At 40.7% G+C, this 14,235-nt stretch overlaps 2 protein-coding genes across 2 annotated transcripts in view; one reads left to right on the forward strand and one right to left on the reverse strand.

Moving 5' to 3' along the window:
• Positions 1–301: 301 nt before the first annotated feature.
• LOC141788371 (somatomedin-B and thrombospondin type-1 domain-containing protein) lies at positions 302–5,320 on the forward strand. The gene is made up of 5 exons (XM_074667316.1): positions 302–619; positions 1,175–1,366; positions 1,725–1,803; positions 1,982–2,164; positions 5,194–5,320. The coding sequence occupies exons 1-5, from the start codon at positions 385–387 to the stop codon at positions 5,309–5,311; spliced, it is 807 nt and encodes a 268-aa protein (XP_074523417.1). The 5' UTR covers positions 302–384; the 3' UTR covers positions 5,312–5,320.
• A 1,522-nt stretch (positions 5,321–6,842) lies between these two features.
• Positions 6,843–14,235, reverse strand: part of kcnb1 (potassium voltage-gated channel, Shab-related subfamily, member 1) — a 41,182-nt gene continuing 33,789 nt past the window's right edge. Inside the window, exon 3 of the mRNA XM_074667282.1 lies at positions 6,843–13,339. Coding sequence (XP_074523383.1) covers positions 11,411–13,339 — 1,929 coding nt within the window. The 3' untranslated portion in view covers positions 6,843–11,410. The remainder of the gene's footprint in view (positions 13,340–14,235) is intronic.

The raw sequence follows: 14,235 nt of genomic DNA on the forward strand, positions 1-14,235 counted from the left end.
AGTTCCCCTACATTATGCTTAGACTTGCTATGGGCTAAACTAAATCAAACCAAAAATCAAGTCTAAAGTTACTTTATCCAGATTGTTGCAAAATTGATGAGTAAAAAATATTGAAGTTATTGTCACGTGTGAAGTAAGTCTTTCATTTACATTTGTGGACTGTGCCTTTAAGGGCTTCACAGTTGACACATGGATAACTTTCAACATAACAAGTATTGACCTCACTGACCACAGACTGGAGATCATTCAAACACTTTCATGGACTTAGACAGACCTGTATATCCAAGCACTTTGTCTAGAATTAGTTTTTGTTTTTGAATAATTCTTGTCGTATGAACCGTCACCTTTGGTTTACCACTGTATGCTGCCCGCTGGTCCCTCGTAATGACAGTACGCAGGAGGAGCAGCTCCTTCACTCCGGTGTTCCTCGTCGTGTTGGTCTTCCTGGTGGCTTCGGGTCGGTCCGGTTGTCGGGATGCGGGCCTGTGTTGCACCGGCCGAGACCCGTCGTGTGTCAGCAGAGGATGGAGGTCTGACCGCTCCTACGGTACCTGTTACTGCGACCAGGCCTGCGTGTCCACCCAGGACTGCTGCCACGACTATGAGACGGCTTGCCCAGGTGGGTTAGAAAACACTTAATTTGAAACGGGGTTAAGTCATTTTCCCAACTTATGTATTAAGTATTGTTACATTTGTTTTAGACTGGCTTATTTGTGGAGAGATGTCCCTCCGATTTTTCTTAATTTATATCAGGGGTCACCACGCCATCGCCTGCGAGGCATGTTCCAAAAAACAGCACTGGTCACAATGGAGCTCCTTCTTTCCATCATTGTATTGTAAATCATTAAAAATAATTGTAAAATAATTAACATTGACCTGTGAGCAGTCTCTTCATATACCATTTCTACTATGATTAATGTTATTCAAAAGTAATCTGTGCAATTTTGTTGAGAATGTTTTTAATCAGACAAGTACCCTTTTGTGCCACTCACTTCCCATGAGGTAGCCCTTGGTCTCAAAAAGGTTGGTGACCCCTGATCTATAGCGTGGGATCTGATTTCCTGCAATCAAAGTCCCATCTTGATCTCAACCCAATTGAAGTCTATGGAGAGAATTCCACAATGCTTCTTTTGTTTACCCTCAGCTGTTTGCGCTTTGTCTGTGCTCACCTCAGCCGTGTCCTGCGTGGTGAGTGAGTGGGCTCAGTGGTCAGGATGTGCTGAACCATGCAAGGCAACAGTCCGCAGGAGGAGCAGGATGATTCTGCAGGAGCCGCGTAACGCAGGCAAACCCTGTCCTCACCTGGAAGAACATGCCGGCTGTGCAGAATACTGGACGCATGGAGGGCACTGTCACAACTCACTGGGTGAGAAAAGTTTGCCTAGATCCAGGTCTGCCAGACCAACACAGTCTTCTCTGACATACTAAACATGTAGGTTAAGAGTGACAACTGAGTGATTTTATCTAGTGAAGAGTTCACCCTTGAAAATATACTGGACATGAAATGAAACACAAAAGACATAAAAAGTGCACCACATGTACAAATATTAGACCAGATTTAAAATAAAGCTGCTGTTTCTACTTTCTTAAGAAGAAATTACATGCAAGAGACTCCTCTGCATTTTCCAAACCCACACTTGTTTTGCATGCATAAAGCCCTGTATTATATGGCATGCAGCACATGGTCACATATAATGTTCTTATCACGGTTGCTCCCCCCACAGTCCCAGCTCTTATTATAAGCGGTGGCTATGGCAACGCCAGGAAGAAGCGAGATATCCCTGACAGCGGTGACATTATTGGGTAACACGCTCAGAGAGTGCAGAAGAATGTCAAATGACACTGTTGTGCCTTTCAAATTGAACATTTACTCTGGGTTTGTCTTTTGAATATGTGACTGTGTGTGTGTGTGTGTGTGTGTGTGTGTGTGTGTGTGTGTGTGTGTGTGTGTGTGTGCGTGTGCGTGTGCGTGTGTGACAAGGTACTGTGTCCAATTTCAGCTGACCTCTCTGACAAAAGGGTGCCAGCAGAGTGCAGACCCACACAATCAGTGGATGCAGAACCTGAAGGAGGGGCACCGTGTGTGTGTAGAGTGCCAGCCTCCTGCTCTCTCTGCTGGACAAACACACTGTGCTGGAGACGGAGAGGAGGAAGAGGGAGACAGGTAAACCAGGATTTGTCATATCACAACTCACTCTTTTTTTCACTGAAGTAAAGCGAAAAGAAAAGTTTGAAGAACTAACGTTTTTTGAGTATGATAATCTGTCCTCATTTTAAGCTTGTCTCTGTCAAATGTAATTAACCTTAAGAGATAGATTAGGTTTCCAAGCCCAGGTGAGGAATTATGCAGCCATGAAATTATCTGGATGGGAAAGAAAACAGCATCAGAGATACAGATAATTTTCAAATAATGGTGACCTCTGGACTGGAACGCCCCCGGAGGTCGAAGTTTCCTACTGGGAGGTCAGCGTATCTACACTGCTCCTGAGTTTACCATCAAAGATAACTGCCCTGGGAGTAAACAGTATTTAAGCTCCTTTAATATTCTGTTAATTTTAGCATGTCTGACCAGTGTTTCAACACTAAGTCAGCTGTATACATAGTATTGTTCAATGTTCATATATAGAAATAGTGCTTTGAGAGAGATGACATCATTCCCATTCTCCACTTCCCAGTTCAAATGTAAATATAACACATCATACAAAGCCTAACAAAATTCAATACCCCCATTTTTAAGGGATTATTTTGATTTTTTAATATTGCTGCTGTGATGTTTAACTTTTCAAAGTTATAAAGTTTACACATAAAAATATAATATCCCTTTAAAAGTTTAATGTAATAAGTTAGATTAGATAGGAGAGATGGACATAGAAAGTCCACGTACAAAACTAGAAAAGCAATTTCTGAAGAAATTGCGCTGTGAATGCAGAATGCTGAAGCAGCTTGCGCTGAACTGCTAATGCAACAAAAGCTGAACCTGAATGACTGAAGATATGTCTGAAAATGGTTGAAAAAGTCTTGAAAAGCTTGCGCTCAACTGCTAATGCAGAATGCTGAAAATTAATGACTGAAGGTTTGTCTGAAAGTGGCTGAATGAAGTCTTAAAATGCTTGCGCTGAACTGCTAAAGCAAAATTCTGAACAAGAATGGCTAAAGTTATGTCTGAAATCATTTGAATTAAGTCTTGAAAAGCTTGTGCTCAACTGCAAAAGCAGAATGCTAAACATGAATGACTGAATTTATGTCTGAAAATGGTTGAAATAATTCATGAAAAGCTGGCACTCAACTGCTAATGCAGAATGCTAAATTAACCTGCCATGAACTCTTGGATGAAAGGAAACTAATGGATGAATCAGTTTAATGGATAAATGAATTTAAAGTTGAAATGGCTGCATCTTTTCAAAATTTGAAGCAATGAATTAAATTTTAAAGAACAGTTATGGAAATAATGACCTGACTGAGGGAAAATGCAAGTCTCATCTCTGAAACCCTGTTAAAATGAAATTCTGTGTGTCCTGTGTGTGAGTTTTTAATCATGTAAGCCTTTTAGCTGAGGCTCATCTGAAGCCAGATGTTGCCATGGTGATCATTGTTTACCAACTGCCATCAGAGAGCTGGTGGAGTCTGTTGATTCCCAACACATTTCCACTGAAATCAGGGTGTCAAACTGCCTACAACTGTGACAAAACCAAAGGGCCGATAAGAAAAATGATCACACCGTAGGAATCCTGAGACCCTGAGGAAGCTGTCTGTGTTAATTTCATGTCTAAAGATGCAGAAATAGGCCCATGACAGCGATATATAGATGAGGGAAATTTAACTGATCTCTGAGAAAACCCCTCAGGAATTAACATTGGAGTACATGGGTGCCGGAGCTGATTTTGCCCGACAGTTGGCCATATTGTGAAAAAGGGCTCCATCCTTTTTCTTTAAAAACCACTTTGTCAGAAGCAGGACAAGACTACTTACATGCTGAGGGCTTATTTGTGTTGATAGCTCAAAAAATGTGGCCAAGAGAGCAGTTTACCCAGAAGTTTCTCAGGTCTTGTTTCCCCCTCTCCCTGCTCTGTCGTTTGAATCTCCCACTCTGAGCTGAAACATTCCGTCCAATACACACCAATGTTAAATGGCTTGAAGAGCTGAAATGGATCATGACCTTTGAAGGGTCATTGTGAAGTAACTATGAATGCTAGGAAACATTTGAAACCCACTGAATGGAGCCAAAAGATAGCTGAATATTTTGAAGTTTGAATGGAGTTTGTAGCTGAATGTATGACTGAATGAGGAGGGTTTGAAGCAGGCTGAAATAATGTCCTGAAGGGAGGAAATTTTGAAAATTCCGCATTCATCTCTATGGGACCGAAATCTCGTAAAACGTTGAATATCTCGGAAAGTATTTGTGAAAAGTTTCTGAAGAGTCATAGCCCCCTTGTCCCCACTGAAACACACGTTTTGAAGTTTGAACGGTGAAAATCGGTTGAAGTTTGCAGAAGTTTTAGCGGTCCAAAAAAGCGGGCGGAAGAAGAAGAAGAAGAAGAAGAAGAAGAATAAATTTTTTTGACACAGAAGAACATATGCTGTGAATGCATTACTGCATTCACAGCAATTACTATACATCTATTTGTAGCTGTTTGTATCTCTAGTACATCTCGCCACCACTGACTGCATAAGTCAGTACCCCTTCCTGTCAAAATAAGTCTGGATCCACACCTGTGAATTGTCTCATTAGTTAGTCTTGTAACACCTCTGTCTTTACTGTAAATATGAAGCCAAAGCTGGTGGATTTTCTCTTTCTAAGCTAAGCTGAGCTAAGCCAAGCTAACTAGCTGGTAACAAGTGCTCAGTATTTGTGGTACACTCCTAAAAGTTGCCTGGATCCACTCCTCCAATGAATGTAAAGGGAGACAATTTACATACGAATCAAAATGCAACACTATGTCTTTAAGAAATAAGGATTGTTTGCATACAAGGTGCTAACATAATGCTACCATGGGTGAAGATATCCACAGAGAAAACAAGACAGTCATTTTCACTGCGTTAGATGACATGTTTTTCAATATAGTGCATAACTACACCCCAATTCTTGAATGTGAATGTAATTTTCAGAATCACCACTAGATGGCAATATTGATTATCACTTGGAGGTACTGAATGCAGAGCACTGACTGTTTATTTCCATCCTTTATTCTGCAGGAGACGGTCTCTTCAGTGGCAGGCGGTGGGAAACCCTCGTTGCAGGGGAGCATGGAGACGTGTAGGAAGGCTGGAGGTGTGCTCTTGCCCAACAGCCCACAGCTTCCTCTTCATCTAACCACCTCCCTCCTCCTGTAAGCCTTTCCTGTACGCACTGACTCACACGGATGTACATGGAACAATCTGTCAGAATGAATTCTGGGCATTTCTAGATAAATCTGAGTGACTTTTTGCTAATGTAAAATCTGGTCTTTTCTTATTACTCAAAAAAACTTTCAGAACAAATAACAGGGTTAATAACCGAGCAGAAAAATGAAAGGCGAAAAATCCTAATCAAAATGTAAAGTGATCTTATTTATTTAATTTTGAGTCATCCAAGGGAAATTTTGCCTTCATAAGAAATAGAAATATCTTGGGACATTGAGACACTTTTTTTACATGACACGTACTGGCTTTACTGGTGTGAATCACAACCAGTCACAACGCCAAAGTTACAACATGCACTGAACAACAGAACATTTATACAGAAACAACAGCATAGAAAGTCAACAGGTAAAAATGTGTTTGTTTTTTTTTACAAAACAGACAGCCTCAGGACCTACAAACAACATTGTATAAGAGCTGGCTAAGGTCGTTCAAATATCTATTTTCAATTCCCTGGAAACAGTTTACTTTACAAAGACTGATGGCTTAGGCAAGGTTGGGGTCAATTCCACTGAGAGCTTCAGACGTAGAAAAAATAGAGTTTGTTTTAAATAAGGACTAGGTTTTAATTGATTTCATGCTATAATACTGCTCCCTTTTGTTGTGTATCATGTGGTGTGTTTGTACTCCATCAAGGCATCCTGAATGGACCCCAACCCTGTAATACAGTATTTAGTTTCAGAGTATTTGAAAGGGCTACTTGCTGAAATAGTGCTTCTCACTAGACACTACCTTAAATGGGGTCCTGTGGGGTTGTAGCAAAAATAAAAAGACCTCAACCTCTTGACAAATAAATTTAGCAGCTAGCAAGGCCATCAAATTCTATTTTAGTTTTCATTTACTTTACCGTACAGTTGAGAGGTTTCAGAATCTGTGCTCTTCGTCTTTATTTGTGTCAATAAAGGGGAAACGTTAGAAGCCACTTCAACATTTTTCTCCATAAAGCATAATGATTCACATCAGAATGTCTCCTTGTTAGAGAAAAAAAAGCTTTTCCAAGGTTATTAAAAATATTAATTTCAATGGCATACTTGGGTATGGAGGTGGACAAAGTGCCAAAATAAAACAGAAATAAGCAGAGAAGAGAACTGGGGCCACTGAAAATTGTTTTTTGGAGGTAAGGTCAATAAATAAATAAATAGATAAATAAATAAATACAATTAAAAAACAAAAACTGACATCAAAGTTGAAATGGTGGGATGTAAGAAAGAATTCTGAGGAAAAAAGTCAGAATTCTGACTTCAGGCCTTTTCCTTTGGCTCTAATAGGCTTCTGTAACTAAGAAAAAAAAAGTGATTCAAAAAAGTATTACGGTGGTGTCTTGTCACATTCTTGGTATCAAATCTGGCATCATGCTGAATGTTGGTTTAGACTTTACTGTCAATAAGCTCAAGAGTATTCAGTTATAAGTACATTTTATTGTTTTGTATTGTATTGTTCTGCAATTCTATGTGTGTGTGTGTGTGTGTGTGTGTGTGTGTGTGTGTGTGTGTGTGTGTGTGTGTGTGTGTGTGTGTGTGTGTGTGTGTGTGTGTGTGTGTGTGTGTATTTGTGTGCATAAATATGTGTGTAAATCACCCCCATAGCAAATCTCAGTTGTCAACAATAGTGCTTGCTGCCTACTCGTGGAATATTGATTGTCATTGTTGCTGAGAGACGTTTCAGTGGAAAATGGTCCCTGACTACCATAAAATCCTAAAAGGTTGTGTAAGCGGACAGTAAAACTGAGCCTTTTTCGAATGATGTCATGCAAAGTTGTCTTTTAATTTTTTCTTTGAAGTTGCAAGTGTTTAAAGGCACTGTGAGGAGTTTTAAGCTAAGTTCTAAAGGGTGGATCTCTTACTGAAATAGGATGTCTTCATACTGTTTTGCAGTGCCTGCATGTAGGTCTCAAACAAGCAGAGTTTGTTATAGACGCTCACCCAGCAGTGGGCCTGTTTGGCTGGTAAACATTGGCAGTGAGTGAACAGGAGGAGTCTTTCTGGCTGTAGATATTTTTTGGTTTATGTAATGTTTTGTACTCATGGGTGATACTGGAGCACATTTAGCAAAATGACTAACATTATCTGTCAAAGTAATGTTCGAGACAGAGAAACTTCAAATTTAAATTTTTATGCTGGCATATGAAGATGCTTTTAGTTAGTTAATTGCATCTTGACAGTGCTGGAGACCAGGGCTGCAACATTAAATCTCTGCCTTGTCGCCATGCATCCTGTGAAAAGTTATCTTTAACAAAACAAGTATTATATTAAAAAAAATCTTTATTTTGTGTATTTGCTTTTACCAAAAATGCATGCTCTGGTAAGAGCCTTATCTTTACAACGTTGAGTTATGGTGTCCATGGGAAACGCAGTACTCATCCCAGAAAAACATAGCCCATTTCCAAAGCAGTCACCAGAATCAACATGGCAAGAAAACTCCTCACAGTGCCTTTAATTTAAAAGATTTGGAAAAATCTGACATGCATTAACCTTGAATTTTCATTGGACATAGACAAATGAGCAATTTAAAGTTAATAAGGAACAAATATAGACCTGTTGTGAACCAAATGTTTTTCTTCCAGTGACTTAATGTTGCTTTTAAAAAGGTAATGGACCAAGCTCTTGTGTCAGTAAAGCTTTCCTTGTGTACACTTATCTGTGCTATTTTCAACTTCTAATGACATGGAGATCTATCCAACAGAATCTGGGCAGAATGTATTAAGGCAGTGATTACTAAACTGGGGGGAACAGAGCTATGATGGGAGCATGGTTTCAATACAACAGAGTGAAAAAAGTATTTTTTTGCTGATAATGTTCCAAATAAATCTTAAGATGTAGTTATTTCTCCACAATGGATGTGTCAGAAAGTGTGTTTTACTGAATGCTTGTGTATGCTTATGTAATGCTGATGTATGCTGAGAAGAGGGGCAGATCTGAAAATGTGTGAACAGATGTTAAAAATATTAAACCACTGGAGTAAAGGGATGACCCAATGAGCAGCAGTTCAAAGCAGGGATGGGGACGATTAAAAAAAGAAGATAATTCAAATTGAAAACTCAAAACTGTTGGAAAACAGCAGTCAAATGCCAACCTAAAAGGAAAACGCCGTCCGTCCTTAAATTTGGTAGTTTAACATAGGGACACTTCTTTGCAGATGATACTTGAGTTTATGATTCAGAATCTGTTTTGAGTGTGATTGTTTTTCTTTTGGCTGTACATGTGCAGCAGAAGTAAATGATAAGCTGAATATAAAATATACAGAACACTGTTTTAGATAATGGCTTTAGAGGCTGAGATTATGATGCTGCATAAAATGAATTTGTCATGAGCTCCAACCACCCATCCATGTCCAATTATGCATGCTGAAAAACATACATGAAACACTCTTTCCATCCCTCCCATCACAGCTCCAAACAAAGCTGCATTTCAAATACTAAATATGCGCACAAGTAATCCTCATACGATCAGAGTCCCTTCGGTGTTACAGGTTGTGTCACTGCCTCTTATGAGAACAGCAGATGGAATATGCCGCAAACAAAAGCAGGATTCCCCCGACATGCATACATTCATGTTGGAAACTGTTCATTCTCTCTCCATTTAGTGGCAGTCACACTGCTCTAATGCCCTGGATTTACAGCGTGCACAGAAAGCCACACACACATACACACGTTTCCCTCTGCCTCTCACAGTCATTGCTATTCCTTTCACACCTCTGGTGCTCTCACTATGGAGGAGCAATATGAAATGGTTCAACTCTGTGATTAAAAAGAGGAAATGCAATCAGGGTTTGTGTAACTCTCACGAACTAAAAATTGTAAGTCATCACCTTTTGTTGACTCTTCAACCATTCTGAACATATATTTTGTCACTGTTGGTCATGATTTTTTTCAAAACAATTTTGTCTTTTTCTCCTCATTCGTTAGACATACATGCTCCTGAATCTCATATAGGCAGTGCAAACATTAAACCTTCAGATTTATATCAAGGGACTAGAAAACAATAGGTTGAGTCTAATATGTATTCATCTTGTATTGAAAAGATAAATAAGGCTCCTCATTTTATTATAAGATTATACTTTTTCAGGTTGGATTATGACAAAGACCGGACAAATTATGCTTCTTCAGATAATAAACATTAGTTGCTCTATATTCTATGTGAAGCATTTGATCAGTCTTGTAATATGTTCCCTTAATACTGCAGCTAATTTGTTATGCAAGACTGTTTCATTTGCTAAGTGCTTATGTAAACAAATAATAGTAAATGCATCGGGGGGTTTGGAGTGTTGTAGTATTTATGTAGTGCTACAAAGATTTTAGACGTAAACGTAACAAAGTACAAGGTCTTTACATCATCATAATGCTGCCTTTACACAGTATTCATAAATATGCACAGTGAGGAGTGGCTCTGCTAGCATGTGACTACTGTGCATACCTGTCACTGTATGGATACATGCCTTAATGTGCGTGTGTCTTCTTGTATATGTGTTTAACTTACGTTACATGCAACCAGACCTTCACGCCTAAATTAACAAATGGTTGCTTAGCTGCTGCCAGCCTTTGGAAAAAAGCTGCAGTCTCCATGGAAACTAAGTATATATATGTAGCCTGAAGATAGTCTCCTGTACCTGCATGTATCTTAAGTGGGTGTGTGTGTGCTCATGCATGAGTTCAGTTTGGGCATTTACAACTGAATTGTGGTGAATTGAACCTGGTTGTGTAAATTCAGTGCTGACAAATTTTGACATTAGAGGAACTAAACAGAGATGAAAAAGTACCCAGCTTTCAGAACCAAACATGCATATTCCACTATCTGAGAGTGAGGTCTCTTTGGCTGCTTTCATGTTGTTTAAATGACGACAAATGGATGCTAAACCTTTTTATTTATGTAATAACTTGCTGCATAAAAATTATATAAGAATATTTGAATATTTAATTTTTAGTGTCTCATGTTTTTGTTTTGTTGTTTGGCCGCATGCATGTTTCATAATTTCACGCTTTATGCAGCAATCCAGCTTGTTACATTTAGTTGTTGTATTTGCCCTTATTAAAAAATGTTGGTCCCCAACCATCCATTAAAAACAATACTGAGGTTTTGAAAGGATATTCAACGGTTTAAAAGTGTCATCCATTCTCACCATGACATGATAACATGAAGAATAGCAAAATACTGTTACAGAAGGAGCATCACATGAGATAATCTATGCGCTGCATCCTCCTCTAACTGCAGCTTCTGTGCCAAGACATTGAACCTTTAACTCTTTACATGAGATAATGACACAGCCAACTAGCAAACCACACATTGCTATAAGGAACCTCCTCTTCTTTTCTATATAAAAATAAATCAGGTGAGACAATCTCAAAAATGTGCACACATTAATTACCATTTGGTCATCCATCTACATTCACACAAACTCACACACATGCATACACACACTTAAATGCAGACATGCACACTCCTACAAATGTAAATGACTAAGGCCAGTTTTGGGAATGGAGGGCACAAGTAAGTAGCTTATAGGCTTCTGGGTCCTCTCCTGTATCTCCAAGACTACAAAATGAACTGGAATTGGGTAATGAAATGGCGGGCAGCTGGGATCATCTTCCTGGAGAATATAGAGAAAACCACCTGCTGCTTAAATTATCCTGAAGTTGGGTTACACCTTTTACGACCACAACTCAAGATCTACAATGACTCTGCTTCAATGAGGATCTCTGAGCCAATCTATTGGCTGCCTGGGAGTGCCTTCTTGTTTTGAGGGTGTGTAGTCCTGCTTGTAGGAATGAACTGAAGGAGGGGCAGTGACGTTCTCCAATTTAGTAGTGTTTTTCTCCCAGAGTATTCACCAAGCATGTTCCCCCTGAGTGCAATGCCTGACGGCATGCTCAGGTCAGTTGTAACTTGAATTGTTTCCCAGAGACCTTTTGTCTCGCCCTCTTCCTGTGGCTGAGGCCTGTAGAGTGTTTTCAGTCTGTTTTGTGTCTCCATAAAACACTCTGTCCCCAGCTTCCAGCTTATTCTGCCCCCCTGGAACCTCAGAGGCCTTTATCCAAAGTATTTTGACGCCCCCTCTCGACCTTTGACCTACGTGCCAACTCAGGTCCTACATGATTCTCATGAGCAACTCCCCGAATTCCTTCAATGGGGAACAGGCAATTCTGGCCCAGCATTTTTTGGGCTGCTTCTAAATGGTTCATCCCTTTCTGGTAGTTAGTGTTGATGCCCCGTTTTGGGCTTGAGCCAGTTAAAAGACGCTCTGAGGGACTTGTATCAGAGACATCGCGAAGGTGCTCGTCGTCATCTGTATCAGCGTCTATGTATTTACTGATGGAGGAGTCGTGGAAGGTGAAGACAGTTGGGGCAAGGGAAGTACTTTCTGGAGACTTTGGTGGAGTTCTGCTGCTGGCAGTGGTGTAGACAGAAACTTCAGGGCTCAATAGAGAGTTGTCTGACACAACTGAGCTGTCCGAGAGTGGTGACAAGCCTGACTCTCCATCGCTGCGATAGCTAACCTTGGGTGTCAGGGTTTTTGAGGAGTTGCCAGAAAAGAAGAATTTTCGTGCATTTTCAGAATATGAGGGCTTTGAAACAGACACAGGATTATTTAGCTTGGGCTCATGCTCCCCACTGGTTTGCTGCCCCAGTTTTGTGCTGCAATGAAGGGACAAACCTGAAGCTGGGCTGTGGGAGAACCGGTTGCTTTCCTGAGGACCAAGATCCATTGCTGGACTGTGGTTGAAGCGTGGATTCTCCTGGAAGTCTGTGGCGCAGCTGATGTAGCTGTCAATGCTGGACAAACTTTTCATGTCCCCCACTCCTTCTCTGGTTCCTAGAACAGGTGCCCCTTGATCTTGGATGTCCCCAAGCTCTATTTCATCTCTGTGTTTGCCAGCTCTGGAGCCCCTGTCTTTCGCATTGAGGTTTGGTTGGGATTGTGTCTTAGCCATCTGGTTGTACATCTCCTCTAGCTTCTGAACATTTAGCCTCTGGGGACTGGTGGCTCTGGCCTTGTTGGGGGAACCTAACTCCTGGGCATTGAAGGATCGGTTTGAGCTGGTCTCAGATGCAGCCCTTTTGGGGGTCCACTTCCAACGACTTGGAGACAGGTGGTTGTCATGTGGTCTTTCACTTTTCTCTACTACCACATCCATTAGCTCTGCGCTACGAGCAAATGCTTCTTTCAAGTTCATGGAGACAATGCTACCATTCCTCTTTGCCCTCTCAAGGGCCTCCCTTCGTTTAAGTGCTTTTTCCTGCCTCTTCTGCTCCTTGTAGAATTCAGAAAAGTTATTTACAATGATAGGAATAGGAAGGGCAATCACCAGTACTCCAGCTATACAACAAAGCCCCCCCACTATTTTTCCCAAGAGAGTTTTAGGGTAGATATCCCCATAGCCTACTGTGGTCATGGTAATGGTAGCCCACCAGAAAGAAGCTGGAATGCTTTTAAACTTTGTGTCCTCTTCATCTTTCTCGGCAAAGAACACCAAACTGGAGAAGATCATTATACCCATGGCCAGGAAAAGGATAAGCAGACCCAACTCATTGTAACTCCTCCTGAGAGTGAAGCCCAAAGACTGAAGACCCGTGGAGTGACGGGCTAGCTTCAAAATACGAAGGATGCGCATGATGCGAAAGATCTGAACCACCCGACGAACATTCTGAAATTGAAGCACGCTCTTGTTGGATTCTGTCAAGAAGATTGTGACATAATAGGGCAGGATGGCCAACAGGTCGATGACATTCAGTGGACCCTTGAAGAACTTCCACTTGTTGGGTGAGGAGAGGAAACGAAGCAGGTACTCCATGGTGAACCAGGCGATACAAACGGCTTCAACATGGGCCAGTTGTGGGTTGTCTGTGGACTGGCCAAACTCATCTGTGTCTTGCAGCTCTGGGAGGGTGTTCAGGGACAAGGCGATGGTAGACAGCACGATGAAAAGGATAGAGATGATGGCCAGGATCTGAAAGACAAATGTTTAAAAGAAAGCAGGATTAGATTATTGCATGCAACATGTTCCCCACTCGAAAGAGACAATTATATCCTACAACTGATGGAATAATTGCATATCAAGGAGTGAAGGGTTTGATTACAGTATGAAAGTGATGACCATAAGTGAATTTTATACAAACTTAAAGTCCAATCAAACCTTTAATAAATGCCTGACTAAGTGTTTGATTGCTTAGAGCTAATGGATTGGATTGACTTGGACTGCTTATTTATTCATGACCCACTTATCAGGCTTATCCACATGAGTGAGTTTGCTTGAGTGGAAGCTAATGTTCAGTAGCAGAGGCGTCACAGAATACAGTTGGTTTCTTATTGTGAACATTTTCCAGTGTCTGTGATTGTCAGACTAAACATAAATATTGAAAAATCCTGATTTCTGAGTGGTATCCACCATATTTGTAGAGGGCCATTGGCTCCAAGATAGAGTGGGCCACCCTCTAAGTCAAGGGTCAACGGTTTGATCCCTGGCGTCACCTACTTTACTGCCAGCTGAAAAAAAAATCTCCACAACGTATTTGAATATCATCAACATTTTCACTAAGTTTCATGTAGGAAACAAGTGAGTCCAAACAGACGTTAAATAATCAATCAAAACACTTAATAAAGCATAATGGCAGAATGAGGCATAGGAGAACTCCTTGGATAGGGTTGCCATTTTCCTTTACACTGAAATTTGCTCAAATAATCACTCTGGCCCAATAATTTCTCAATCAGGGACCATGGGTTTTTAATCAGTAACCTTGTGTCGACCCCCCACCCCCCCACAACCTGCACTTTCTGTGCATCCGTGAGGCCCTTCCTTGTTACATCTGTTTTCACTATCCTGCTAGTCACAGGTATGCTAGTTTA

The sequence above is a fragment of the Halichoeres trimaculatus genome, unplaced genomic scaffold (genome assembly GCF_033239565.1).
Source record: "Halichoeres trimaculatus isolate MK-OKI-2021-1 unplaced genomic scaffold, fHalTri1.1 fHalTri1_scaffold_1, whole genome shotgun sequence".
Lineage (NCBI taxonomy): Eukaryota > Metazoa > Chordata > Actinopteri > Labriformes > Labridae > Halichoeres > Halichoeres trimaculatus.

Coding starts and splice junctions, on each gene's coding strand:
- LOC141788371 (XM_074667316.1), top strand. CDS start 385: ATGACAGTACGCAGGAGGAGCAGCTCCTTCACTCCGGTGTTCCTCGTC. Junction 620..1,174: donor CTATGAGACGGCTTGCCCAG/GTGGGTTAGAAA, acceptor TGCTCACCTCAG/CCGTGTCCTGCGTGGTGAGT. Junction 1,804..1,981: donor GACAGCGGTGACATTATTGG/GTAACACGCTCA, acceptor GTGTGTGACAAG/GTACTGTGTCCAATTTCAGC.